At 38.8% G+C, this 26,788-nt stretch overlaps 1 protein-coding gene across 6 annotated transcripts in view; it reads left to right on the top strand.

The window, feature by feature from the left end:
* Nucleotides 1–15,912, top strand: part of TMEM39A (transmembrane protein 39A) — a 38,448-nt gene extending 22,536 nt beyond the window's left edge. For 5 of the 6 annotated variants that reach the window (XM_017875437.1, XM_017875426.1, XM_017875416.1 and 2 more), the window contains 4 exons: nucleotides 6,643–6,991; nucleotides 7,779–7,966; nucleotides 9,905–10,025; nucleotides 13,211–15,912. In XM_017875437.1, the coding sequence (XP_017730926.1) occupies nucleotides 6,643–6,991; nucleotides 7,779–7,966; nucleotides 9,905–10,025; nucleotides 13,211–13,444 (892 nt within the window). In that variant the 3' untranslated portion in view covers nucleotides 13,445–15,912. Of the gene's footprint in view, nucleotides 1–6,642; nucleotides 6,992–7,778; nucleotides 7,967–8,828; nucleotides 9,010–9,904; nucleotides 10,026–13,210 lie in introns of those variants that run through there. The other variant, XR_001886288.1, reaches the window with a different exon arrangement.
* Nucleotides 15,913–26,788: the final 10,876 nt, after the last annotated feature.

Here is a 26,788-nt window from a genome sequence, read left to right as displayed (position 1 = left end):
GAGCCGGGATTGTGCCATTGCACTCCAGACTGGGCGACAAGAGCAAGACTCTGTCTCAAATAAATAAATAAATAAATAAATAAATAAATAAATAAATACTCTGTCTCAAATAAATAAATAAATAAATACTCTGTCTCAAATAAAATAAAATAAAATAAAATTCCCAAATCTTGTGTATATGGAGTTTTGATAAATGTGGACACACCTGTGTGACTTAATCCCCTATCAAGAGTTCAGAGCGTTATGCATACTGCACAAGATTCTATCATGCCACTTTCCCATCAAACCCCACCACTGTGCAGAGACGGTTGCTTTTTTTTTGAGACAGGATTTTGCTCTTGTCATCCAGGCTGGAGTGCAGTGGAGCGATCTCAGCTCACTGCAGCCTTGACCTCTCAGGCTCAAGCGATTTTCCCACCTCAGCCTCCCAAATAGCTGGGACTACATGTGCACACCACCATGCCCTGCTAATTTTTTAGGGTTTTTTTTTTTTTTTTTTTTTTGGAGAGAGGATTTCACCATGTTGCCCAGGCTGAGGAGTAAGGTTTTTTTTTTTCATTCCAGAATCCTTGTCTTATTACTATATCAGTAGTTCTCAAAATGTAGTTTCTAGAACAGCAGCATCAGCATCACTTACAAATTTGTTAGAAATTCTCAGAATCTACCCCAAACCTACTGAAATAGAAACTGGAAAGTAGGATCTAGCAAGTTGTGTTTTAACAAGCCCTCAGGGTGATTCTGATGCATGCTCAAGTTTGAGAATTATTGCTTTATATTATGGTGGTGAAGTGTTAGCGTGAATTTATGTGGGTAATTACAAAGTATAAAATCAAGTCATAATCAGAGATTGTGCTAATAAAGATGACAGGAAGAGTCTTTCTATTGGTTATACTATGGTAGGTCTGATTACATTGTTTAAACAGTTATTTAAGTCACTCATCAACTGAATTCATTAATATTACCCTTGTTTTCTACAAATGAGTTATCTATTACAAACATTTTTCATGACTGATTTCATATGAGGAATATACTTTACATCAATTGTTTCTATATTTATAGATTAATATTTCAGCTCTTTGAGTTGAAAATAAATGTTTAGTCATTCTCCTTACTGGTTGAATGAGAAGATTAACCATATCTGATTTGAAAGGCTAATTATAGATATATTGAAGAACATTTTGGCCAAGTTTAAGAGGATTACCATCATCAAGATGGCTAGTGAACTTTTCTGTTTCAATTTAAGTATATCAAGAAACTTACTTATTCTTAGAGGCTCTCCACACCCCTTAAAACAATGAAATAATTATGTAATTTAAATACATTTTAGTTTTAAACATACAGGCCTACCTCAGAGATATTATAAGTTCTGTTCCAGACTGCTGCAATAAAGCGAATATTGCAATAAAGCAAGTCATGTCAATTTTTTGATTTCCTAGTGCATATGAAAGTTTTGTGTTCACTATACTGTAGTCTATTTTATTTTATTTTATTTTTTGAGACAAGGTCTTGCTTTGTTGCCCAGGCTGGAGTACAGTGGTGCAATCACAGCTCACTGCAGCCTTGCCCTCCTGGGCTCAAGCAGTCCTAGGGGACTGGGACTGTAGGCGTGTGCTACCGTGCCTGGCTAATTTTTAGATTTTTTTGTAGAGATCAGGTCTCGTTTTGTTACCCAGGCTGGTCTTGAACTCCTGGCTTAAGATCCTCTTGCCTTGGCCTCCCAAAATGCTGGGATTACAGAGGTGAGCCACCATGCCCAGCTTTATACTATCTGTATTCTATTAAGTGCACAATAGGATTATGTCTTTTAAAAGTACATATCTTAATTAAAAAATACATGATTGCTAAAAAATGCTGATGAGCATTTAAGCCTTCAATGAGTTGTAATCTTCTTGCTGGTAGAGTCTTGCCTCAGTGTTGATGGCTGCTGACTGATAAGGGTGGTGGTTGCTGAAGGTTGGGATGGCTTTGTCACTTTCTTAAAATAAGACAACACTGAAGTTTGCCACATCAGTTGACACTTCCTTTCATGAAACATACCTCCGTAGCATGTGATGTGTTTGATAGATGATATTTTACCCACAGTGGAACTTCTTTCAACATTGAAGTAATTTCTCTCAAACCCTGCTGCAGCTGTAACAACTGTTAAGTTTATATAATATTCTAAATTCTTTGTTGTCATTTCAACAGTGTTCATAGCATCTTTACCAGAAATAGATTTTATCTCAAGAAACAACTTTCTTATCCGTAAGAAGCAGCTCCTCATCTGTTTAAGTTTGATCGTGAGAGAGTGCAGCCACATCTTCAGGCTTCATTTTTTTTTTTTTTCTAGACAGGATCTCACTCTCGCCCAAGTTTGAGTGCAGTGGTATGATCACGGCTCACTGCAACATCCGTCCTGAGCTCAAGTGATCCTTCCACCTCAGCCTATCATGTAGCTGGGACTACAGGTGCGTGCCATCACGCCTGGCTAATTTTTTTATTTTTATTTTTTTGTAGAGTTGGGGTTTTGCTATGTTGCCTAGGCTGGTGTCGAACTCCTAGGCTCAAGTGATCCAGCCTCCTTGGCTTCCCAAAGTGCTGGGATTATAGGCGTGAGCCACTGCACCCGGTCCAATCTCCACTTCTAATTCTAGTTCTCTTGCTTTTTCTACTACATTTGCAGTTACTTTCTCCAGTGAAGTCTTGAACCTCTTGGTCATCCATGAGGGTAGGAACCAACTGCCTCCAGATTTGCTCCTGTTGATATTTTGACCTCCTCTCATAAATCACAGATATTCTCAATGGCATTTAGCATGGTGAATTCTTTCCAGATGGTTTTCAATTTACTTTGCCCAGATCCATTAGAGGAATCTCCGTTTAATGCAGAAATATGTTTTGCCTTACAAAACGTATTTCTTAAATAATAAGATTTCAAAATGAGAATTACTTCTTGATCCATGGCTGCAGAATGGATGCTATGTTAACAGGCATAAAAACAGTCTCCATCAGAGCCTTTGGTGACTAGGTGCATTGTCAGTGAGCAGTAAGTATTTTTTTTTTGAGTTGGAGTCTCGCTCTGTTGCCCAGGCTGGAATGCAGTGGCATGATCTCGGCTCGCTGCAACCTCTGCCTCCCAGGTTCAAGTGATTGTCCTGCCTCAGGCTCCCAAAGTGCTGGGATTATAGGCTTGAGCCACCACACCCAGCCGTACATAATATTTTTAAAGGTATCTTTTTTCTAAGCAGTAGGTTCAACAGTGAGTTTATTAGTAAACCATGCTGTAAACAGATGTGCTGTCATCCAGATTATGTTGTTCTATTTCTAGAGCATTGGCAGAGTAGATTTTGCATAATTCTTAAAGGTGGTAGGATATGAACACTCAGAGGCCATTTAGGGTTATTAGTTGGCCTAATTTCAATATTCTTGTGTTTCAGGGAATAGGGAGGCCTGACGTGAGGGGGAGAGAGAGGGGAATGGCTCATTGATGGAGCAGTGAGAACACACTTTCGTCCGTTAAGTTTGCTATCTCATATGGGTGCAGTTTGTAGTGCCCCAAAACAATTACAATAGTAATATCAAAGATCACATTTCGCATAACAGATGTAATGGTAATGAAAAAGTTTGAAATATTGGGAGAATTATCAAAATATGACAGAGACACAAAGTGAGTACTTTGGAAAATGGCACCCCCAGATATGCTTGATGCAGGGTTGCCACAAACCTTCAGTTTATAATAAATACAGTGTCTGGGAAGCGCAGTGAAGTGAAATGCAATAAAATGAGGTCTGCCTGTATTTGCCTTCTTTACTTTTAAGAAGTTGTATAATCTACCTTTTATCTAAACTTCAATTTAAAAATCGAAAGTGCGAGAAATTTAAAATACTAGATTACGATAATAGCAACATATTTAATTTCCTGTTTATTCATAGGTTAAAATAAGAAAAAAGCCCTTTTTTGCCTCTTTTTTTCCCCCTTCGGTTCTCAAATAGTTTCTCATTAGGGTAAATTAGTCTAAAGTCTAACAGTCGTGGTTCCTAAGTGTGTCTTGAATTGGTCCAGTGCTCTCCGTAGTTTTTACTATTGCATTATCAACCTTTTTCTGGTCTTCTGATAATCCATTCTTGTTCTCCTCCATTTCATTTTTATTGTAGCTAGAATGATTTTCACAATGAGAAATTTAATCATGTTACTAACCTTCTTTAAAATCCTTTAATGAATTACTTTATTTACCTTACAAAGCCCTCCATTGTAGAGCCCAGTATGGGGATAGGGCAGGTCGCCTCACCCATAGAATGAGGGCCATGCAGTTATGTGGCAGTGAGACTACAAAGAAGGGTAAAGAATTGGGGCCATCATTGCAATCTACCACACACTCCAACCTCTTATCCCCATCCCTACACCTACACATGCAGCTTGTGTTTTGGCAACATTGAACTTATGATGACCTGCTGTAGCCATCACAAATATGCACATATGAGAGTTTTCTGTCTAATACTTCTATCTCTGACTGGGTGTAGGGGCTTACACCTGTAATCCCAGCACTTTGCAAGGCCCAGGCGGTGGGATCACTTGAGCTCAGGAGTTCAAGACCAGATTGAGCAACACAGGAAGACCCTGTTTATACCAAAAATAAAATAATTAGCTGCGTGTAGTGGCATGAGCCTGTAGTCCTAGCTACTTGGCAGGCTGAGACAGGAGAATTGCCTGAGCCCAAAGAAGTTGAGGCTTCAGTGAACCATAATCTCGCTACTATACTCCAGTCTGGGTGACAGAGTAAGACCTTGTCTCAAAATAAATAAATAAATACAAATTAGAATTAGGCCAGGTGTGGTGGCTCATGCCTGTAATCCCAGGACTTTGGGAGGCTGAGGCGGGCTGACCATGAGGTAAGGAGATTGAGAGCATCCTGGCTAACACGATGAAACCCTGTCTCTACTAAAACAATTTTTTTAAATTAGCCAGGCATGGTGGCAGGCATGGTGGCAGGCGCCTGTAGTCCCAGCTACTCAGGAGGCTGAGGCAGGAGAATGGTGTGAAAAGGAAGGTGGAGCTTACAGTGAGCCAAGATGGAACCACTGCACTTCAGCCTGGGCAACAGAGTGAGACTCCGTCTCAAAAACAAAAAAAAAATTAGAATTAATACTTCTATCCCTACCCACTCTTGTCCTCCCAAAGGCACATTCACAGTGGATCCCAGAGCTAATGCTAAGAATGTTCTTAATTAGTTACAAGTAACATCTGTTCTCCCTGTGTGGCAAACTATGGATAAGTGTCATTTGTTCAGTTTGTAATAAAATGTATAACTAAATATCTTTTTTTTTTTTTTGAGAAGGAGTTTCGCTCTTGTCGCCCAGGCTAGAGTGCAATGGTGTGATCTTGGTTCACTGCAACTTCCACCTCCAAGGTTCAAGTGATTCTCCTGCCTCAGCCTCTGAGTAGCTGGGATTACAGGCATGTGCCACCACACCCAGCTAATTTTTGTATTATTAGTAGAGACAGGGTTTCACCATGTTGACCAGGCTGGTCTTGAACTCCTGACCTTAGGTGACCCACTCGCCTTGGCCTCTCAAAGTGCTGGGATTATAGGCGTGAGGGACTGTGGCTGGCCCTAAATATCTTTTTATTTGCTATTTTTCATATCTGAATTTATGTCCGTGAAATGAGCATTTAATTTATAATACCTAGGTCACAATGTGGAAATTACTTAATGAGGACTTGAAGTATTTTTAAAAATTTTAAGGAACCAACAGTTGGAATACTATAAGAAGTTATCAAAAGTCTCAAAATACTCACTTCTTTAACCAAGTAATTTTACTTTTAAAATTCATTTGTACTTCTAGAATGACTCAGAAGGAAAACACCAAAACTGCCCCAAAGTTAAAAATCGAATAAATATGGTAAGATCTGTGGAGAAAAATAAGCAGGAAAGGAGAACTAGGGTCGCCTGTGGGAGTGGGATGAGTGATACAGTAGGGAGGCAGGAGGGCCCCCTACTAAGAAGGGGACATTTGAAGTGAAGAACAAGCTGTACTAAAATGACCAGATGTAAACACATGTGTTAGGAAAATCCTTATCATATTGTTATTTATAGTAGTGGAAAATAAGAAACAGCCTAAGTTTCCAACAAGAGAGAAATGGGTAAATTATGGTATCTCTATATGCGAATACTACTGTATCTTTAAAAATTGCTATAGAAAAATATTTAGACTTGAGAAAATACTCAGTGCACATGGAAAATACTCAATACACACACATGCACACATGCAAAGTTAAAACAGCAGGATACAAAACACATTGTATTGTATGAGGCCAAACATAAAAGGAAAAAAGCATATGTAACTATATGTAAAGTTTAGAAACTTTATATTGGAAATATGTGCATCTAGTTATAAAAATGATTATTGCTAGGTGATGTGTGTTTTGCCATTGTGGTTTTCTGTAGGTTCTCTATAATCTACAGTGAATGTGCATGGCTTTTATGGAAAGAAATTGATGAGCTCTCCAGATAATGAATTTACTATCAGCAATGCCCCTCCTGAGTTATGTTTACCCTTGTGGGTCCTGACTATTTTATTGACATAAGTTGTAAGTTATATTGACATAAGTTATAAAGTGTGATTTAAGGTGGTATCTGTGGTCTCATTTTCACACTTTGTTTTACAGGTTTGGTGTTTATGTTCCTCTTTGCTGTTTTCATCAAGATAGTAGAGCTCATCTTCTTCTCACAGACTATAACTATGTGGTTCAGCACCAGGCAGTAGAGGAAAGTGCCTCGACTGTGGGAGGCTTGGCCAAATCCAAAGACTTTCTCTCCTTGTTGCTGGAGTCTCTAAAAGAACAGTTTAATAATGCCACACCCATCCCCACCCACAGTTGTCCCCTATCTCCAGACCTCATTCGCAATGAAGTAGAATGTCTGAAAGCAGATTTCAACCACAGAATCAAGGAAGTTCTCTTCAACTCCCTCTTCAGTGCCTACTATGTTGCATTTCTCCCCCTGTGTTTTGTGAAGGTAAGTGCTTATCTTACTTTTATGTGCTTCCTGGATTTGTGTGTGAATTACATAAACTGGGTATTTCTTGTTTAATCCCCCTTTTCTCTGTCTCCCCTTTGGCAGCCTGGATGGTGGAGTTCGGCTGCATCTGGAGTGCACTAATACCGCTCCTGGTTGGCGGATAGGTATTTCCATATATGTGATGCACCCGTGGTGGTCCCTTCTTTTTTTTTTTTTTTTTTTTTTTTTTTTTTTTTTTTTAAGTATTTTTAGTTACTGGGGAGAATCAAAATGTACTTATAGTAGAATCAGTATGTAGTAGCTTAAGAGGACCAAGGTTTCAGTAAAACTCAGCCTACTGTGGTTGATCTTAACATGGTTGTCAGGAGTTTCCTTGAATTTAATCTAACCCTTATCTAAACTTCAGTTTACTTCAATAGAAAAGAAAAATGGTCTGGATGTCACTTGGGCTCAAAATCTTTTGGGACATTTTAGTGCCCTTTTTTCACCCATTCACAAGTACTTCTGCAGCCGGAATGGTCCTTCAGAGAACACTCAGTTCTTCTAGAAAGGAGACACTTAAAATGTAATCGCTTCTCCCTCCCATCCCTAACTCATACAGCCAGAAAGTCAGGTTGAAGGATTGTGGAGGACTCTGCTCTTGAATTTTCTGCACGGACAGCAGGACCACCAGTGCATGTGTGACTCAGTGTGGCATTTGTCTGCAGGGCATATGTACACGCATCCATCCCTGCCTCTTTTTACCAGTGCATGTATCATTTCTCTCTCTTCTGATCTCTTCCAGAGTACCCAGTACTATGACATGCGCTGGTCATGCGAGCACCTCATTATGGTGTGGATCAATGCTTTTGTCATGCTCACCACGCAACTGTTGCCATCCAAATACTGTGATTTGCTACATAAATCAGCTGCTCACCTGGGCAAGTGGCAGAAGCTGGAACATGGGTCCTACAGCAATGCTCCCCAGCACATGTGAGTAAGCTGGAGGGTAAAACCATGTAACACTTTCTACATGCTGCTGATCATGTTTATTTGCTTTGTGTGTCATTCTTGCTCTTGGCTTTGAACATTTAATTTTTAGTTTTTGTCTTACATGGATGCTTGTCATCATGCTAAACTGAATACAAGGGACATTAACTCATTTCCACCACCACCCCCAGCTCCTTAAATGCGTTCTACCTTTCAACTGCCCAGTCACTCTTAGAGTGTATAATTTGTCTCCCAAGCAATGCACTTGGAGTTTTCTTTCAATCTTACCCCTTTTCCCAAATTCAAAGAGTCATATATTTTATTCCTCTTTAGAAGACTTTAAGATTTGTCTTCTCATCTTCATTGCCACAGCTGAGTAGTTGCTAGCTACTCATCTCACACTTAGCTGGAATATGCTTCTCTCATTTTTTCTTTCTAATACATGCAGTTTTATTCTCGTAATTTTCCTTACCTGTACTTTTTTACTATTATTTCCTTTCTAAACTCTCTACTGAATATTTCCCTGCTTCTCCTGTGTTTAAGTGAGAACTGTGCCTGACTGTGAGTTCTTTGGAAGAATTTTTCTCATTGTGTCCCCCTTATCAGTCATTACTCCACATGGCTCCTATGATCCAAAATGGCTAACATTAGGACCGTTTTATTCTGTCACTTCTGAGTCCTTCATCATACTTTTCTTTCAAACCCAAACCATCTTCATCTTCCCCCTTTTGTAATTCGAACATTTCACAAATTTCATCTCCTAGAAATTTTTCCCTAGTTAAGTGGGACAGATTGAGGTGACCTTCCCTTTCCCTCTCCCCCTGAGAGTTCTCCCTTCAATTATCTGCCTTGATGTCTGATACAGATTAGCACAGGCCTTCAAGCCCAGGAACTGAAAGAGATTGGGCCAGGCTGAAAAGAAACCCGACTGTGGGCAAAGGACAGATTTCAATAAAAATTGAAAATACAATCCACAGTACTAGTACTGTACATCTTCAGGCTACTGATGGCACATGGCCATGAGGTGTATCATCACTTTAATGCTGGTAAGTGTGAGCAAGGCCGGTGGAACATTTTCTGAACTGGGAAAGCTTCAGGGTGCTAGAATTTTTTTTTTTTTATTTAATAACATATCTAAACTGCCTCCCGGTTCTTATCCTAGGAAACTAACCTTCCCAAAATCAGGAAGAGATGAATTAACTTAGATTTTTTTTTTAAAAGCTTAACCTGAAGATCCCTGTCCCCACCCAAACTCCATTGTGCTGGAAAGAATGAAGCTGCTGCTTCTGTAACTTCTTCCCCCCCCAAGAAACCTACAAAAATAAACCACAAAAGCAGTGAAAAGTCTGTGTGTGTGTGAGACGTGTCGCTGTGTTCTGCTGTATACCTTCTTACAGTTGTGAGGTATTTGAATTGTGTGATAAGCAAACTGATTTCCTATGGTTTTTTGGGATGTAATTCTGCAGTAAATGTCATGCTAGATTGACAATGTGCTAATTTCTCCACTACACTTATTACCATCAGCTTTCTCTTCTTGTTTGTTCCCTCTAGCATTTCCACCAGTAGACTCTGCTCACTTGGGATGGAGATGACAGTCCGCCTGCTTACACACTATTTTCTGGTTCATAGTGTGGCTCATAGCCACACTATTTTCTGGCTTACACATTTATGTCTGCTCATTCTTCTAAGCCTCTTAAGTCCTTTGACACTGAGTTAACTGTACTTCTTTGCAACCTCTGTGTACTATATAGCAATGAATTTCAAGTAACAAATCCTTTCTAAAACTACTCCAGTTTGACCATGGAATTACTGTATTTTCGGAATTCAGGCAGATGAAGCCTTGATTATTTAATTCCTTCCATTAAAATACAGCTGGCCTTGCCAGATACTATCTTATCTGTAATTGCCAATAAGCTAACATTGCATTTCTTTCTCCCTTAGTTGGTCAGAAAACACAATATGGCCTCAAGGGGTGCTGGTGCGGCACAGCAGATGTTTATATAGAGCCATGGGGCCTTACAACGTGGCAGTGCCTTCAGATGTATCCCATGCCCGCTTTTATGCAAGTACCACTTATTTATTTTCAAACATAAGCTTAGGGGTAAGTGTTAGGAGGCCACTCTGTGTGGAAGCATGTAGCATAGTGTGTAGCACATACTAGGAAATTATTACAAGGTAATTATTGCCACTAGTGTAACAGTGGTCCCTGTGCTTTGGAAATGTCTTCTGAAGGGCAGTTTGAAGATCAAACTGAAGTTTTAGTGGCTTAGCTGGTTTCTGTAGTTACATTGGTATTTGTTGAATCTAGTATTACTTGAAACAAGTAGGCAGTTATCTAAGACTCCTTTTTCATCTTACCATTTTTGTTTTGTAAGAGTTTGGTTTAGTGGTATTGTTAAGATATACTGTATCTGTGTATCCATAAGTGACATTTAATATATTAATAGTGTGGTGGTTTTATTTTTAGGTATTTGTCATATATATTGTTTCTTTAAAAAGGCTTTAGCTTCCCCTTTGGAAGTCAGACAAATGCCATCAAAAGGAAAAAAGCTTAAAAGTTAAAAAAGGAAAAAGCAATAGAAACTCACTATATCCAGCTTCTGTTCCATTGAACTCATCCCTTTGGTTATGATCTGTTTGGTCTTTCAGCCTTCCAGAAATTATCTGTACAAGGCAAAAGTATATACTTATAAAAGAAAGACCAGCTGACCAATGCGAGTGGGGAAAACTAGGTGCCTGTCGGGGACTGTTGATAGTAGAAATGCCTATAGTGCAGTGCGTTGCTTTTGAAAAGGGATCATATTCTTTTTTTTTTTTTTGAGACAGAATCTCGCTCTGTCACCCGGGCTGGAGTGCAGTGGCTGGATCTCAGCTCACTGTAAGCTCCGCCTCCCGGGTTTATGCCATTCTCCTGCCTCAGCCTCCCGAGTAGCTGGGACTGCAGGCGCCTGCCACCTCGCCTGGCTAGTTTTGTTTTGTATTTTTTTAGTAGAGACGGGGTTTCACCTTGTTAGCCAGGATGGTCTCAATCTCCTGACCTCGTGATCCGCCCATCTCGGCCTCCCAAAGTGCTGGGATTACAGGCTTGAGCCACCGCCCCCGGCCGAAAAGGGATCATATTCTAAACAAGAATTGAAGATCTTTTTAAAACACTTGCATCTCTTTCTCCCTCAGTCCTTCCCAGTTCCTGTGAGGGGGTACATGGACTTTCTGGTTCTGCAGGTGTTTGTTACTGAGGGATACTTCAATTAAATATTGGGAACTTGCACCAGGCATGATGCTTATAAATACCATGGTAGGGGAGTGCAGGGTGGGGCAGGTTGGGAGGAACATGGGGAAGGTGAAAGGCCCTTGAATGAGAAAATGACAGGCATCTCCTTCTTGACGCCAGTGGAAATGCCTTAAGGTGGAGGAAAGGACTTAAGTCACAAGTACATGAGCATTTGATTTCTGTATAGAATATTTAATTCAGCCAGCTGAATTCTCTAGGCCATTAATGACTTCTGTTGGTCCTTGCTGTCTCCTTGAGACCTGTGATAGCCAAATAGTTCATTAGAATTTTCTGCTTGAAAATTAGGTATTTTCCTTGCTAGCGTTGGACAGCTGAAAAATCAGGTGGAATCCATGGAAAGAAGATTAGGCAAGTTGATTTATTACTGATTTTGCAGGACTGGATAGATAGTTAAATCAGTGTTTCTTTTTTTTTTTTTTTTTTTTTTTTTTTTTTTTGAGGCGGTCATCACTCTGTCACCCGGACTGGAGGCAGTGGCCGGGTCTCAGCTCACTGCAAGCTCGCCTCCTGGGTTTACGCCATCTTCCTGCCTCAGCCTCCCAAGTAGTTGGGGACTACAGCGCGGCCGCCACCTCGGCCCGGCTGTAGTTATTGTACTTTTTAGTAGAGACGGGGTTTCACCGTGTTAGCCAGGATGGGTCTCGATCTCCTGACCTCGTGATCCGCCGTCTTGGCCTCCCAAAAGCTGCTGGTACAGGCTTGAGCCACCGCTGCCCGGCCAAATCAGTGCTCTTCTCAAAGTGATCCATGGGCCACCTGCTTATAAATCACCTGGCCCACTATTTTTAAAAAGTGATTCAGGGCCCCTGTATCAGACTTCTGAACCAGAATCTCTGGATGGTCCCAGGAATTGGCAGCATTTGTGGATTTGGAAATGATTCTTAGGCACACTGAAGTTTCAAAATAGTCATTTAAAATGTGCCTATTACCTATCGCTGTCAGACTCCAGGTTAAACATTTTCTTCCTCTTGAACTTGGAAACTTAAAGCTGTCATGATAATTTGGCTTCATTCTGAGGTGTAAGCTCTGAGATCTAAGTTCCATCTAAATTAGTTCTTTTAGATCTGATCACTGCTGTTACTGTACTCTTTGTCTTCATCTAGATTTAGGATTAGACTGGTTAAGCTGAACTGTTAATGTTCCTTTGCAACTTGTGGCCTATATGTTTGTATTCATAACTTTGTATTAGAAAACCAGAATTTAGCCTTTTAAAGTGGAGAATTTAGTGGGAGTAAATATAGTAGTAAGCCCTATTTTTAGTCTAATTCTGACTCATTTTTCCTTCCTTCCTCCTTATCCTGTCTTTGTGTACCCTACTTCTCAATATCCAGAAAAAAATCAGTAATTAAACACACAGGTATATGGTGTAGAGGATTTCAGTAAGTGACCATGGTGGGTAAACAGTTTAAGGAAAAATTAAGAAACTATTATATTCATCTTCGATTTGTAACCTCTCTTTTCCCCAAACTTCTCTAGTGTTGGTATTTATGTCTTAGTTTACAAGCCAAGAATGTTTTTTACATTTTCAAGTGGTTACATAAGTACCTATGTAATATCCTTAACTTTTGCCTTTTGACTTACAAAGCCTAAAATATTTTCTGTTTGGTCCTTTATCCACCTCTGTCTTAGATAAATATACTTTTGTGTTTATCCTAAATAAAATCTATACCTAAGATACAGTCTAAGAAAATGTTTATAAGTAGTTTTCTTTTGGGCATAATCTCTTTTGTGTCTCAGGGGCATTGAAATAAAACTTATTTCATTATTTCTTGAGCAAAAGGAAAAGGTTTCAGTCTTTATGGCAAGAAATAGCCTGATAGTAAATAAACAGATCTATTTGTTATTATATATGGGAACCTGTAAATATTAAATTATTTTAGAAAAATAAATGCAAGAATAACTACAGCCATTACTTTTCTATGAAATAACGTTTTGCTTTTTTAACTTCCTTACAGTTCTTATTTCATCGACCATTAAGGCTGTTAAATCTGCTTATCCTTATTGAGGGCAGTGTCGTCTTCTATCAGCTCTATTCCTTGCTGCGGTCGGAGAAGTGGAACCACACACTTTCCATGGCTCTCATCCTCTTCTGCAACTACTATGTTTTATTTAAACTTCTCCGGGACAGAATAGTATTAGGCAGGGCATACTCCTACCCACTCAACAGTTATGAACTCAAGGCAAACTAAGCTGCCTCTCAACAATGAGGGAGAACTCAGATAAAAATATTTTCATACATTCTATTTTTTCTTGTGATTTTTATAAATATTTAAGATATTTTATATTTTGTATACTATTATGTTTTGAAAGTCGGGAAGGGTAAGGGATATTAAATGTATCCGTAAACAAGGTGATGTGATCTGATCTTTCATGTGTTAGTATATTTGAATAATATACATATGAGAGGTATGCCTGTCCAGCAAAGAGATTGATTTGTTTGTATGGCTCTGGAATAACTCATTCGTTTATGAACACATCTCATGTATTACTTGACACAGTACCTTTGGTATGTCTGCTTTTCTTTCAATCTTCATTATCTTTAGCCCTCAGCTGGCCAGTAATTATTGCTAAAGAAAGGGAGATCAGTGGAGTTGCCTACCAGCACCCATTCTCTTTTAGTTCAGCTGGCTAATAGTATTGGAATACATTGGGAAAAGAGTGGGTTAAAGTCCTAGGTGGGGTTCTCTTTGTTGCCTACTAGGAGGAAGCAGTAGGCTTCCTTTCTAAGATAGGGACTCAGCTGGTCTATTTTACCCTGTGACATGTAAATATACTTTTGAATAAGCTACTATCCTGAGGCTCAGGGTTTTGCTGCCACTTTTCCTGTTTTTCCACTTCTGCTTCCAAAGATTTTCCTTTTAGTTGTTTGAAATAATACTTTACAAGACAGGAAGTCTTTAGACTGCCCGCATTCATGAAGGAGATGATGTGTGGCTAGATCAGTAGAAGAAGCTGAGTGCAAATGCCTTGTTGGCTAGAGTATCGGAAGGTTGAAAATTCCAAGTAACTGGGAGAATGGGCAAGTCCTCAGCTGAACAATCTTGGATGTAGTCTAGCAGCAACCCACCTACAATGGCATTGTGTTTGGAGTTACGAGAAGTGAAAGATAAGAATTACCTACAGCTTTGTATTCAGGTAATTTATATCCAAAATTTGTGTTTCAAATTTCATACTCCAGAACTTTTATGTTTATGAGTATTAGCTCTTTAGGTTATGGGAGGTGATATACTTAGTCCATTGATATTGTCACTTGTCATCTAAATTTATGAGACCTTGTCTTAGAGAATCTAAAATATATTGTCATATGTTTCCTGTGCTGAGTTTGGTTTGTTACACTGTGAAACTTTTGGTGAGACAAAATAAGACTTATGAAGTAAAAAGACCAGTCATGTAGTTCACAAGCTGGCTCTGAAAATAATTCTTGCAGAAGAGTTCTGAAAGGTTTCACCAAAGGAAGCATTGTGAGGAGTGTGTATAAAACCAAGGTACCCAATATCAGTTTATGTTTAAATTAATAATTGTTTCCTTAAATATTTTGATGTGTATACTTTTTTTTAAGTTAACATTATTTGGCATTCAGTCTGAGTCTGTTCAACCATTCAACAAAGATATATTAACCACTAGGCACTATACTAGGCCCTGGGGATACAGCAGTGAATGAGAAATGCAAAGGTCCTACCTGCACAGAGCTTAAAATATGCATGAGGGTGGGGGAGTTAGGTGGTGCAGAAAATACAGCAAATAAGTTTATGTATAATATAACATTCCCTGGTAGTAGTGATAAGTGCAGTAAAGGGAAATCAGGGCAAGGAAATGGTAAGAATGGCATTGCTAGAAGGCATCTTTGAGGAGATGATTTTTGAGCAAAGCAAAAGCAAGACTGAATCATATAAATAGCTTTGGGGAGAATTCCATGTTACAGTAGCAGCAAGGGCACTGCCCTGAGGTGGGGACAAGTTGGTATATTGGAAGAATAGCACGAAAATAAGTATATTAGGTTAGTTGCTTTTTAAAGTAGTTCAGCCTAAATATAGTGGTTCTTGAGATAGGGGTGGGAAGGATAGGGAATCTGCCATTTCTCTGTGCTTTCCATAGGATCTTAAAATATGCTTCTCTTGGCAGCAAACATTTTGATGAGATTACTCAGTAGTTTAGAGCAAAATGGGTGGCAGGGGCACAGAGATATCTCATCAAAATTGCCCCAACTTGGCTCTAGCTTGGAAAAGTAACCCAGATAACCCTGATTAGAGGTAACAGACCAGTCTTATAAACTGATATGATGCCCCTTCTGGCTTGATCTGTCTTGGTCCTGTCCTAAGGGGTAGCACAGAACCAGATACTGGCTTGGCTAAATAAATAAATGGATATAAGAAATAAATAAAAATTAATTTTGGCTAATGGAATTGCAAAGTTCCTCCTACCCTCACCTCCAGATATGGCAGCATAAGGGGCATAAGACGGTTTAGTTCAACGTGTTCTACACATTCCAGCTGTTTTTTGTTTTGTTTTGTTTTGTTTTGTAGGGGCCACGTTCATGGAAGAGAGAAAAATTACTAGTTACCTGGATATCCTATTATAGTTCATGTAACAGAAGGGACACCATATTTGCTCAGTGATAGAAAAATGTGTAATCATTAAATAATGACCTTTTTTGTAATTCTTTGTTGGGAAGGTAAAAATGTTTGTGGAAAGCATGGTTTAGCAAAAGTTCAATTGGGTGGACTTGGATACTGGAAAAGGAAAGAAGATACTTGACTAGTCTGGGTGGTCTAAGGTGGGTAAATAAAGGAGTAGGGGAGGGCAGTTCACAGGAATGAGCATGACATAAGTTTTCCTCAATATCCTATTTACTCTGATTCCATGTTTATATTCCTGATCCTCCTTTCCTTCCTATCTCTATCAGTCACCACCACTGCCACCTGTTCTGCCGTTTCTCCCTTTTTTTTTTTAGTTAATTTTAAAAAAATTTCTATTAACTGAGCTAGCCAGGCATCTCATTTCTATGTAGTGGGCAATTATATGCCAAACACTGCTGGGTGCTGGAGATAGTGATGTTTGAGTTCACTAACTAATAGAAGATAGACAAGTAAACCATTTGTCACACAAGGGTGTTCATTGATAGAAATATGTATGAGATATGTAATAGATATCAGATCTATTAAGAATCTTGAGTGTGAAGCCCAATAAAGTGCACTTTTCATAAGTACTTCAAATAAGCTGACAGATGTCTTGGGACTTTTGTAGACAGAAGATAGCTAATGAAAGATTTTAAGCTAAGAATAACTTACGATCCAATGGGCTGTAGTTCCCAAAGTAATCTCTAGGTGAGCAGCATCAGCATCACTTAACTGGAAACTTGTTAAAAATGGACATTTTCAAGCCCTACTCCACACCTGCTGAGTAAGAAACTACATGGAGCCCAGCAATCTGTTTTTAACATGCTGTCCAGGTGATTTTTAGGAATGCTGAAGTTTTGAGAACCACTGTCCTCTCTTAGACAACTTTGGCAGCAGTATGTAGAATGGGTTTGGAGATGGGGCAATGTTGATGAGACTACAAGTAGGAGATTAGCCAACTATTTAAAAAGTCCATGTAAGAGAAAATAAAAAACAGAGCAAGATGGCAGAGTAGGAAGTCTCAGGCTCCACTTGCTTTCATAGAAAGTTCAGCTAGCAACTCCACAGACTAGAACATCTTTTTGAAAACCCCAACACTTAGAAACTAGTCTGAGACACTAGTATGGTCCATAAAGCTGAATGAAATCTGAATTCAAAGGGTAAGGACAGTCTCACTTTGACTATATTGCTCACTCCCTTCCCCCAAGTTGACATAATGCCAGATGAAGAATTCCCTAGGCCAACAGTTTATACAGGGGGAAAAGAAAACCAGATCCAGTTTCCCTAGCATTCCAAGATGCTTCCCAGGAAGCCCAGTCTGGTCTCATCTCATGAGAAGCACTAGGGGAAACAGCATGGCTAGACTGCCTGGAGTCAGGTAGAAACAAAGAAAGGAAGCAGAGGTAGTGAACAGCATGCAGATACTGGTGGTACCTCTGTGTTCCTGCTTGGCTGAGGTGCCTGATCAAAGATATCAGCCAACCTCATAGCCCACCTGCAAGACTGAGCTGGTGACCTTCAAAATTTGCACAGTGGGGGCTGGGTGTGGTGGCTCATGCCTGTAATCCCAGCACTTTGGGAGGCTGAGGTGGGTGGATCACTTGAGGTCGTTGAGTTCAAGACCAGCCTGTGAAACCCTGACTCTACAAAAAATACAAAAATTAGCTGGGCATTGTGGCTCATGCCTGTAATCCCAACTACTCACGAGGCTGACACAGGAGAATTGCTTGAACTTGGGAGGCAGAGGTTGCAGTGAGCTGAGATTGTGCCACTACACTCCAGCCTGGGCGACAGAGCAAGATTCCATCTCAAAAAAAAAAGAGAAAAAAAAAAAAAAAAGAAAAGAAAAGGACAGTGGGAAGTACAATCTAGCCTGAGTCCCTACACTACTGGTCTTCCTGCCTAGCTTCAGAGCCAACTCCCAACAACCCTGCCAGGAAGGGAGATGCCTGCCTTTTATTTTGGAGAAGTGAAGGGGCTAGACCACCTTGACCTTAGAAGTCAAGCAGCAGCTCCACCAAGCCAAAAAGCACTTCCAATGACCCTGCCCAGGCAAAGAGACTTCCACCTCCACACATCCGGAAGAAGCAAAGTGGCTAGACCTGCTTAACTCCGGAGATCAAAAGCCACTGAACTTGGCCAAAATTTCACTCCATGGCTTCATCCTGATGGAGGCAACCCTTAATTGCACATTTCTAAGGAGTACATCCTCTGGACACACATGTTATGTGTAGTGATTCCACCTAACCTTGTAGCCCAGTCTACAGCCCTGCCCTATTGCAGGTCCCAAATATCAGAATTATCAGCCAGGCAGTACATCTTATGGCCAGTCTGACCAGAAGTCATTGCAATACCCAACCAGCAATTCCACTCAATAGAGCAAAGGCAGTGGCCCAGTCAGCTAGAGAACTCACAAGAATCTCTGCCTGCCTGGGGTTGTCATCAACTGACCCAGAATCATAGGATAGACTAAATAATGAAGGTCTATCCCTGCCCAAGAACACCTGTAACGGCCAGAAGAGGGGGCTGTCTCCTCAAATGCACAGACAACAATACAAGAACATACAGATTATGAAGAATCAGACAATCATGACACCTACAAAAGAAACTAATAAAGCTCCAATAATAGACCCCAAAGAAATGGAGATTTATGAAATAACTGACAAAGAATTCAGAATAATACCCATAAAGAAGTTCAGTGAACTATTAATGTATATACAGATTAAAAATTTAATGAAATTTGAAAATGGTACACTAAAAAGAAAGTTGATAAATAGAAACAATAAGAATGGGATAGAAGTTCAAGAGACTGAAAAATTCAACAGAAAGCTTCAACAGCTGACTCAAGAAGAAGAAAGAATCAGAATATTTGAAATTATCTAGTCAGGAGCAAAAAAAAAAACAAAAACAAAACAAAACAAAAAAAAGAATTTCTAAAAACCTGCAGATTATGGAACACCATCAAGAGACCAAATCTTCACATAATAGCAGCTGGAGAAGGAGAAGAAAGAGGTGCCTGAAAAGCATATTTAAAGGGGCCAAAAAGCATATTTAAAGAAATAATGGCTAAAAACTTCCTTAATCTGTGGTAGATGCCAACATCCAGGTACAGGAACTGCAGAGGTTTCCAATCAAATTCAACCCAAAGAGGAGTACACCACAACACATAATAAACTATCAAAAATCAAAGGCAAAAAATTTTGAGAGCATCAAGAGGCAAGAAACATATCACATAAAAAGGAGTGCTATACAACCATTGGCAGAGTTCTCAGTATAAACCCTGCAGGCCAGGAGAGAGTAGGATAAATTCAAAGTGCTCAAGAGAACAACTGCCAACCAACAATACTTTATCCAGCGAAGCTGTCTTTCATAAATGAGGGAGAAGTAAAAAAAAAAAAAAAAAAGTTTGTTTTCCCAGACAAACAAAAGCTAAAGGAATTCATCATCAACTAGGCCTGCCTTGTAGGAATTGCTAAATGGAGTTACTTAAACTGAAACAAAAAGCTGGTAATTAATAACATGAAACATGCACAAAACTCAAACATATAAATAAAGCACAGCCCATTCAGAATACTATTGGATTGTAATGATGGTGTAAAAGTATAGAGTTATATGCAAAGTTAAGTAGTTATAAGCTTGAAATAGGTGGTTGTAAATATAAGATGTTCCATGTAAGCCTAATGGTAACCACAAAGCAAAAATCTTTAGAAGCACAAAACAAAAATATCAAAGCATACTCCTATAGAAAACAAACCACAAAGGAATACAGCAAGAGAGGAGGAAAGAAATGAAGTATGTACAAAATAATCAGAAACAACTAACAAAATGACGGTAGTAAGTCCTTACCTAGCAACAATTGAATGTCAATGGATTAATTTCTCCAATAAAAAGACATAGAGTGGCTGAATGGATAAAATAAGACCTAACTATATGCTGCCTACAAGAGACTCACCTCACTTTTAGACATAGACTGAAAGTGAAGGGATAGAAAATAATACACCACACAAATGGAAACCAAAAGACAGTGGGATGGCTATATTTATATCAGACAACATAGACTTTAAGTCAAAAACTCTGGAAAAAAAAACATAAAGAAGGACCTCATATGATAAAAGGGTCAATTCATCAAGAAGACATAACAATTGTAAATTTAAATGCACTTAATATTGAAGTACCTAAATATATAGCACAAATATTAGAGGATCTGAAGGGAGAGATGGATTACAACACAAGAATAGTAGGGGATTTCAGTACCCCATCTCAACAATGGACAGATCGTCCAAACAGAATAAGGAAGCATTAGACTTGAGCAACACTGGACCAAATGGACCTAACAGACATATACAGAACATTCCATCTAATAGCAACAGAATACACACTCTCAAGTGCACACAGAGCATTCAACAGAATAGATCACATGTTAGTGCACAAAAAAAGCCTCAGCAAATTTAAGAAGACTGAAACTATATCAAATATCTTTTCCAATCACAAATTATATCAAATATCTTTTCATTCCAATGGTATGAAATGAGAAAAGAATACCAAGAGGAATTTTGGAGAATTCACAAATACATGGAAATTAACATTCTCCTGACCAACCAATAGGTCAATGAAGACATTCAAGGGAAAATTTTAAAGGATCTTGAGACAAAAGTGGAAACACAACATATTAAAACTTATGGGATACAGCAAAAGCAGTTCTAAGAATAAAGTTTATAGCAATAAATGCCTACATCAAAAAAGAAGTTCTCAAATAACCTAACATTATACCTCAAAGAACTAGAAAAAGAACAAATTAAACCCAAAGTTAGCAGAAGGAAGGAAATAATTATGATCATAGCAGAAATAAATGAGATAGAAAGGCAATACAAAAGACCAATGGAAAAAAAGCTGCTTTTTTGAAAAGACAAAATTGACAAACCTTTAGCTAGGCTAAGAAAAAAAGAATAGATCAAATAAATAAATTCACAAATGAAAGAAAGGACATTACAGCTGATACCCCAGAAATAAAAGGATCATGAAAGACTACTATAAACAAATGCCAACAAATTGGAAAATCTACAATAAATGGATAAATCCTTAGATGCATGTAATCCCAAGACCAAATAATGAAGAAATAGAAAAATCTGAACAGACCAATAACAAGTAAGGAGATTGAATCAGTAATAAAAAGTCTGTCATCAAAGTAAAACCCAAGACCTGATGAGTTCACAGCTTAATTCTACCAAACATTTAAAGAATTAATACCAATCTTGCTCAAACTCTTCCAAAAAAAATTGGGAGAGGAGGGAGTACTTCCAAGCTCTTTTTGTGAGGGCAGCATTACCCTAATACTAACGCCAGACAAGGAAATTACAAGAAAATAAAATTACAGGCCAATAACCTTGATGAACATAGAAGCAAAAATCCTCAACAAAATACTAGCAAACTGAATTCAACAACATATTAAAAGGATTATCCACGATGATCAAGTGGAATTTATCCCTGGTATATGAGGATGGTTAACATATGCAAATCAATACATGTAACACATCACATTAACAGAATGAAGGACAAAATCTATATGATCATCTCATTAGATGAAGAAAAAGCATTTGACAAAATTCAACATCCTTTTATAATAATAACTCTCACCAAAATAAAGAATAGAAGGGATGTACCTCAATACAGTGAAGTCCACATATAAGAAGCCCATAGCTAACATTATACTGAATGATGGAAAATTGAAAGCCTTTCCTCTAAGATCTGGAACAACATGAGGATGCTCACTCTTGCCATTTCTAGATTATACAGTATTGGAAATCTTTGCCTGAGCAATTAGGCAAGAGAAAGAAATAAATACCACACAAATAGAAAGGAACAAGCGAAATTGTCAGTTTGCTGAAATGACATAATCTTATATGTATCTTATATATAGAAAATCTAACAGTCTCCACCAAAAAAAAAAAAAACTGTTGGAACTAATAAATACAGTAATGTTGCAGGATCCAAAATTGACACACAAAATCAGTAGCATTTCTATACACTAACAACAAACTGAGAAGAAATCAAGAGAACAATCCCACTTACAACAGCTACAAAAAGAAATAGGAATAAATTTAACCAAGGACTTGAAAGACCCGTACACCAAAAACTATAAAATGTTGGTGAAATAAATTGAAGATGATACAAATAAGTGGAAAGAGTTCTTGTGTTTATAGGGTGGAAGAATCAATACTGTTAAAATGTTCACACTACCCAAAGTAATCTAAAGATTTAGCACAATCCCTATCAAGATTCTAATGTCATTTTTATAGAAATAGAAAAAATATTCCTAAAATTCATACAAAACCACAAACACCCCAAATGGCCAAGGCAATCAAGCAAAAAGAACACACCTAGAGATGCCACACTACTTGATTTCAAACTATACTACAAAGCTATAACAATTAAAACAGTACAGTACTGGCAAAAATAGACCCATTGACCAATGGAATAGAATAGCGAGTCCAGAAATGAACCCACACATGTACAATCAGTTGATTTTACAAAGGTTCCAAGAATGCCCAATGGGAAAAGAATAGTCTAATAGGTGGTATTGGGAAAACTGGATATCCACATGCAGAAGAATGAAATTGAACTCTTATCTCAAACCATATACAAAAATCAACCTAAAATAGATTAAGAGATGTGAATGTAGAACCTGAAACTATAAAACCACCAACCCCATCTCTACTAAAAATACACACACACACACACAAAATTAGCCAGGCGTGGTGGTGGTTACCTGTAGTCCCAGCTACTCTGGAGGCTGGGGCAGGAGAATGGTGTGAACCTCGAAGGCAGAGCTTGCAGTGAGCCGAGATCATGCCACTGCACTAAAGCCTCGGCAACAGAGCGAGACTCCATCTCAGAAAAAAAAAAAAAGAAGAAGAAGAGGAAGAAGAAGAAAGAAGAAGAAGAGGAAGAAGAAGAAGAAGAAGAAGAAGAAGAAGAAGAAGAAGAAGAAGAAGAAGAAGAAGAAGAAGAAGAAGAAGAAGAAGAAGAAGACGACGACGACGACATAGGAGGAAAACTACATGACACTGATCTGCGCAATGATTTTTTGGATTTGATCCAAAAAGCACAGGCAACAAAAGCAAAAACAGACAAATGGGATTACTTCAAACTAAAAAGATTCTGCACCACAAAGGAAACAATTAACAGTGTTACAATTGGAAACAATTAACTGCACCACAAAAGGAAACAAAAGGAAACAATGAACAGCAGAGACAACCTATATATTGGGAAAAAATTTCTGCAAGCTATACATCCAATGGAGAGTTAATCTCCATAATATATAAGGAGCTCAAACAACTCAATTATAAGAAAACAAAAACTGATTTAAAAAATAGGCAAGGGATCAAAATAGACATTTTTCAAGGAAGAACTGCAAATGGCCAATAGACATATGAAAAATTGCTCAATATTGTTAATAGAGAAGTGCAAATTAAAACTACAACAAGAGATCACTACACTTTTCAGAATGAGTGGGATGGTAGTTACAGAGGCTGGGGAGGTGATAGTCAAAGTATACAAAGTCTCAGAAGGAATATGGTCTTTTTTTTTTTAGTTCTATTGCACAGCATGGTGAATACAGTTAATAGAGTATTACACATTTCAAAATTGCTGAGAATAAATTCCAAATGTTCTCACCACAAAAATTTTAACCAGCTCAGTTTAATTATTTAACATTATATTCATAAATCATAATATCTGTTTGTACCCCCAATAAAAGTATGCAGTTGTATAATTTCAATTTCCATGGAAGAGAAAATAGTGGTGAGGTGGGTCACCAGTGTGAAGGTGGTAGAAGCAGCTATGGGCATAAATAAGAGAGTGCAGGGAAAGCATATGAAGTGAAAAGGTAGAGAAGGACAGAATTCTGGCGAATAATCGCTTTTAAGAAAACTTGTTTTGGGGAGACAGAATCTTGCTCTGTTGCCCAGGCTCAGGTGATTCTCCTACCTCAGCCTCCTGAGTACTTGGGACTACAGGTGCGCCACCATGCCGGGTTAATTAATTAATTAATTATTATTATTATTATTTTGTAGAGATGGGGTCTTTCTTCCTGTGTTGCCCAGTACGGTCTTGAATTCCTCGGCTCAAGCAATCCTCTTGCCTTGGCCTCCCAAAGTGCTGGGATTGCAGGCATAAGCCACAGTGCCCGGCCAGGAAGAGGAACCTTTTAAGTGAACAAAGCTAAGAAAATGAATCGCCAGGGAAGGAGGCAAAGCAGAGAGAGTTTCAAAAGAGGGATGATCAATAGGATCACATATAACAGGGAAGTCTAGAGACTGAGAAGTGAATGTTGGATTTGAATATGAGAGACTACTGGTGACGTTAGCAATAGAGATTTTACTGGAGTTATGCGGGCTGAGGTCAGGCTGCAGTTGGTCCAGAATAGTGAATTGTAATGAAGAAGTATAAATTGAGCATTGATGACACTGATGACTCTTCCAAGAACCTAGACACAAAGGTGGACAAAATTGAGGAAGACTTTTGTTTAAGATAGAATAGACTTTGGCTGAGTACACAGGGAAGAATAGTGGATGTCAGGAGACTGGGAACACAGAAGCCTGGGAGCTCTTGGAAAGAGGGGCAACACTTCCTCTGAACTAGAAGGGAGGTTAGGTACACACATATACAGGTAAGGGGAAATAGCAGTGTGAGCTTGAATAAAGATGTCTGATACTATAAACTTATGAAGAAATAACAGTTATTTGTGGGGAAGAAAGAGTTGTATAGGACAGAGTCAAGAATGGTGGAATAGCCATTGTGGGTTGTGGAACAGCCGTTGTAGGTTTTGGAAATGAGGCTGCTGTTGAGGTGGTGGACTACAAATATCTAAAAGCTCTTATATTATGGTTTTATTGTTTTCTCTAATCTAATCCACAGACACAGTTAAAGGGCAGAGATGTGTGATAAGAGTCCAGGTTCCAGGTTGGAGGTTTGTCAAGCAGGTGTGGCTAAAGGACTAGTGGTTAAGGGAGTTAATGGTCCTAGTGAGAACAATGGGGATGATGCACCTTAGGTCTGGAAAGGCTAGGGAAGGAATTAGGAAGTGTGGTGGGAGTGCTGTCTATCAGAGGAGGTTATGGGGGCAGGCACGATAATCTTGCACAAATACAAGGAATAAAGTAGTAAGGCTAGAGAAAGTTCTGAAAAAGGAAAATGAGAATTTAGGATCACAAAATTCTCTATTGTGAAATAGCCTGATGTGTAACCCTAGAAGCATATGTTCAAAACTGAGTAGATGTAAAAAGCTGTAAGCAGTTATGGCAAGGGTATTGGGTGGGCTTTCCTCTAAAACACTGAAGTCATCCAGGATGATGGTGGGACATGAGGTAGAAGGAAACGGAGATTGGTACCCAAGACTGGGGAATCTGGGACATTAACTATAATCATAGCCACAAATGATAAAAGTTGAAATAGTTGGATCCGCACATTTTGGTAATGAGGGATTTTTGTATGTGATGGGAAGAAACCATGGTGCAGAAGCAGAAGTGAGGACCTGGGAGAACGTCCTCTGACCGTTCGTGTAAGTCTGCATAATATGGGCGCATGTGCACATGTGCAGCCTTTTGTGGAGGGAAGGAAGCGTTCTCACATGAGTTTTCTTGAAGTCCAGGAAGTGGCAACAATATTCAGTGAAGAGACTGGGACTGAGGGGGAGTTTATAAGGAGAGAGTGACTCCAGAGAACAGTGGGAAAGACTGGAAGTGAGGGGAACTGTGTGTTGGAGCAGGGTTGGGGGAAGTTCAGGAGAAAAGCCAGAGTGTGACGATCCAGGAGTATACAGGAGAAAAAGGCATTTAGGGCAGTAGTGAAGGATAGCAGGAGCAGGCCTGAGTAGTGTAAGGTTCTAAATAGAAAGTTGTTGCCAAAATGGTAGTGTTTTCATCTCGTTGGCAATGAAAGGGGAAATATCACTGCAAATATTTCACTGCAAATATCACTAGGTTGTGAACCTAGGTTGTATGATTGTTCACCTCCCCTCCCCACCTTTTGGTCATACATATAACAGGATATATGCCAGGACAACAAATATTTGCCTTTCCCCCTGGAGCATCAATAACATAATTACTCAAATAAAAGAAGAGTCCCCTTTGATTGATTCAAGTAATAGAAAAATTGAGTTCACATCTGTGCAGGTGGACCCATGTGCCTTCATAAGCTGTGGAGTTCTGAGAAGCAAGGAGCTTTTATTCTCATTTTTCATTATGATATCCTGGACTTACACTGGGTTTCCTGAGTGACATGACTATGTGTTTGCAACAGTAAGAGGGTGAAGTTGCAAACATCTGGCAATTATTAGTATGTAGAATAACAAAAACAACAAAAACGTATGGAAGCAAATCATCACGGACTTTTTTGGTGAGATCAAACATTGAAGTAACAAAAAAAGACATCAAACAGAACAAACTGAAACAATGAGCCTGCTGCACATAATCTACTTTTCTGATTATTGGTTTTGGTGACCCCATGTCCTCCTCTAGCTCATAGTTCCATCATAAGCATTATATTTTATATCATTTATTAGAGTATTTTTTAAAGCATAACAATGTTTTAATTACACTTAAATGTCTCTATGGATAGTTTTAATATTTATATTTTTAATCAATAGAATTACATTTTGATTACATCTTTGGAAACGTATTTGTAGAGCTTAAAACGCAGCTGAAATCATGTGGCTTTCCAATACACTCCTTTGAAAAAAGTGCTTTACTTTGCAGAATTATAAGCCAGAAAGTACTATGGCACTAAGTTATTGCAAAGCATTGTGATTTGTCCAGTAAAACACATGGCTTTGGACCTTGTAAGCTTCTTACATTTAGCTACATCCTCCCTACCCTCACAGAAAAGTAATCTCTGCATTATTAATGTGCCTCAAGATTA

This window comes from Rhinopithecus bieti, unplaced genomic scaffold, assembly GCF_001698545.2.
Source record: "Rhinopithecus bieti isolate Rb0 unplaced genomic scaffold, ASM169854v2 scaffold_1251, whole genome shotgun sequence".
Taxonomy (NCBI): Eukaryota; Metazoa; Chordata; class Mammalia; order Primates; family Cercopithecidae; genus Rhinopithecus; species Rhinopithecus bieti.
This window is presented reverse-complemented; position numbering and strand designations above follow the sequence as displayed.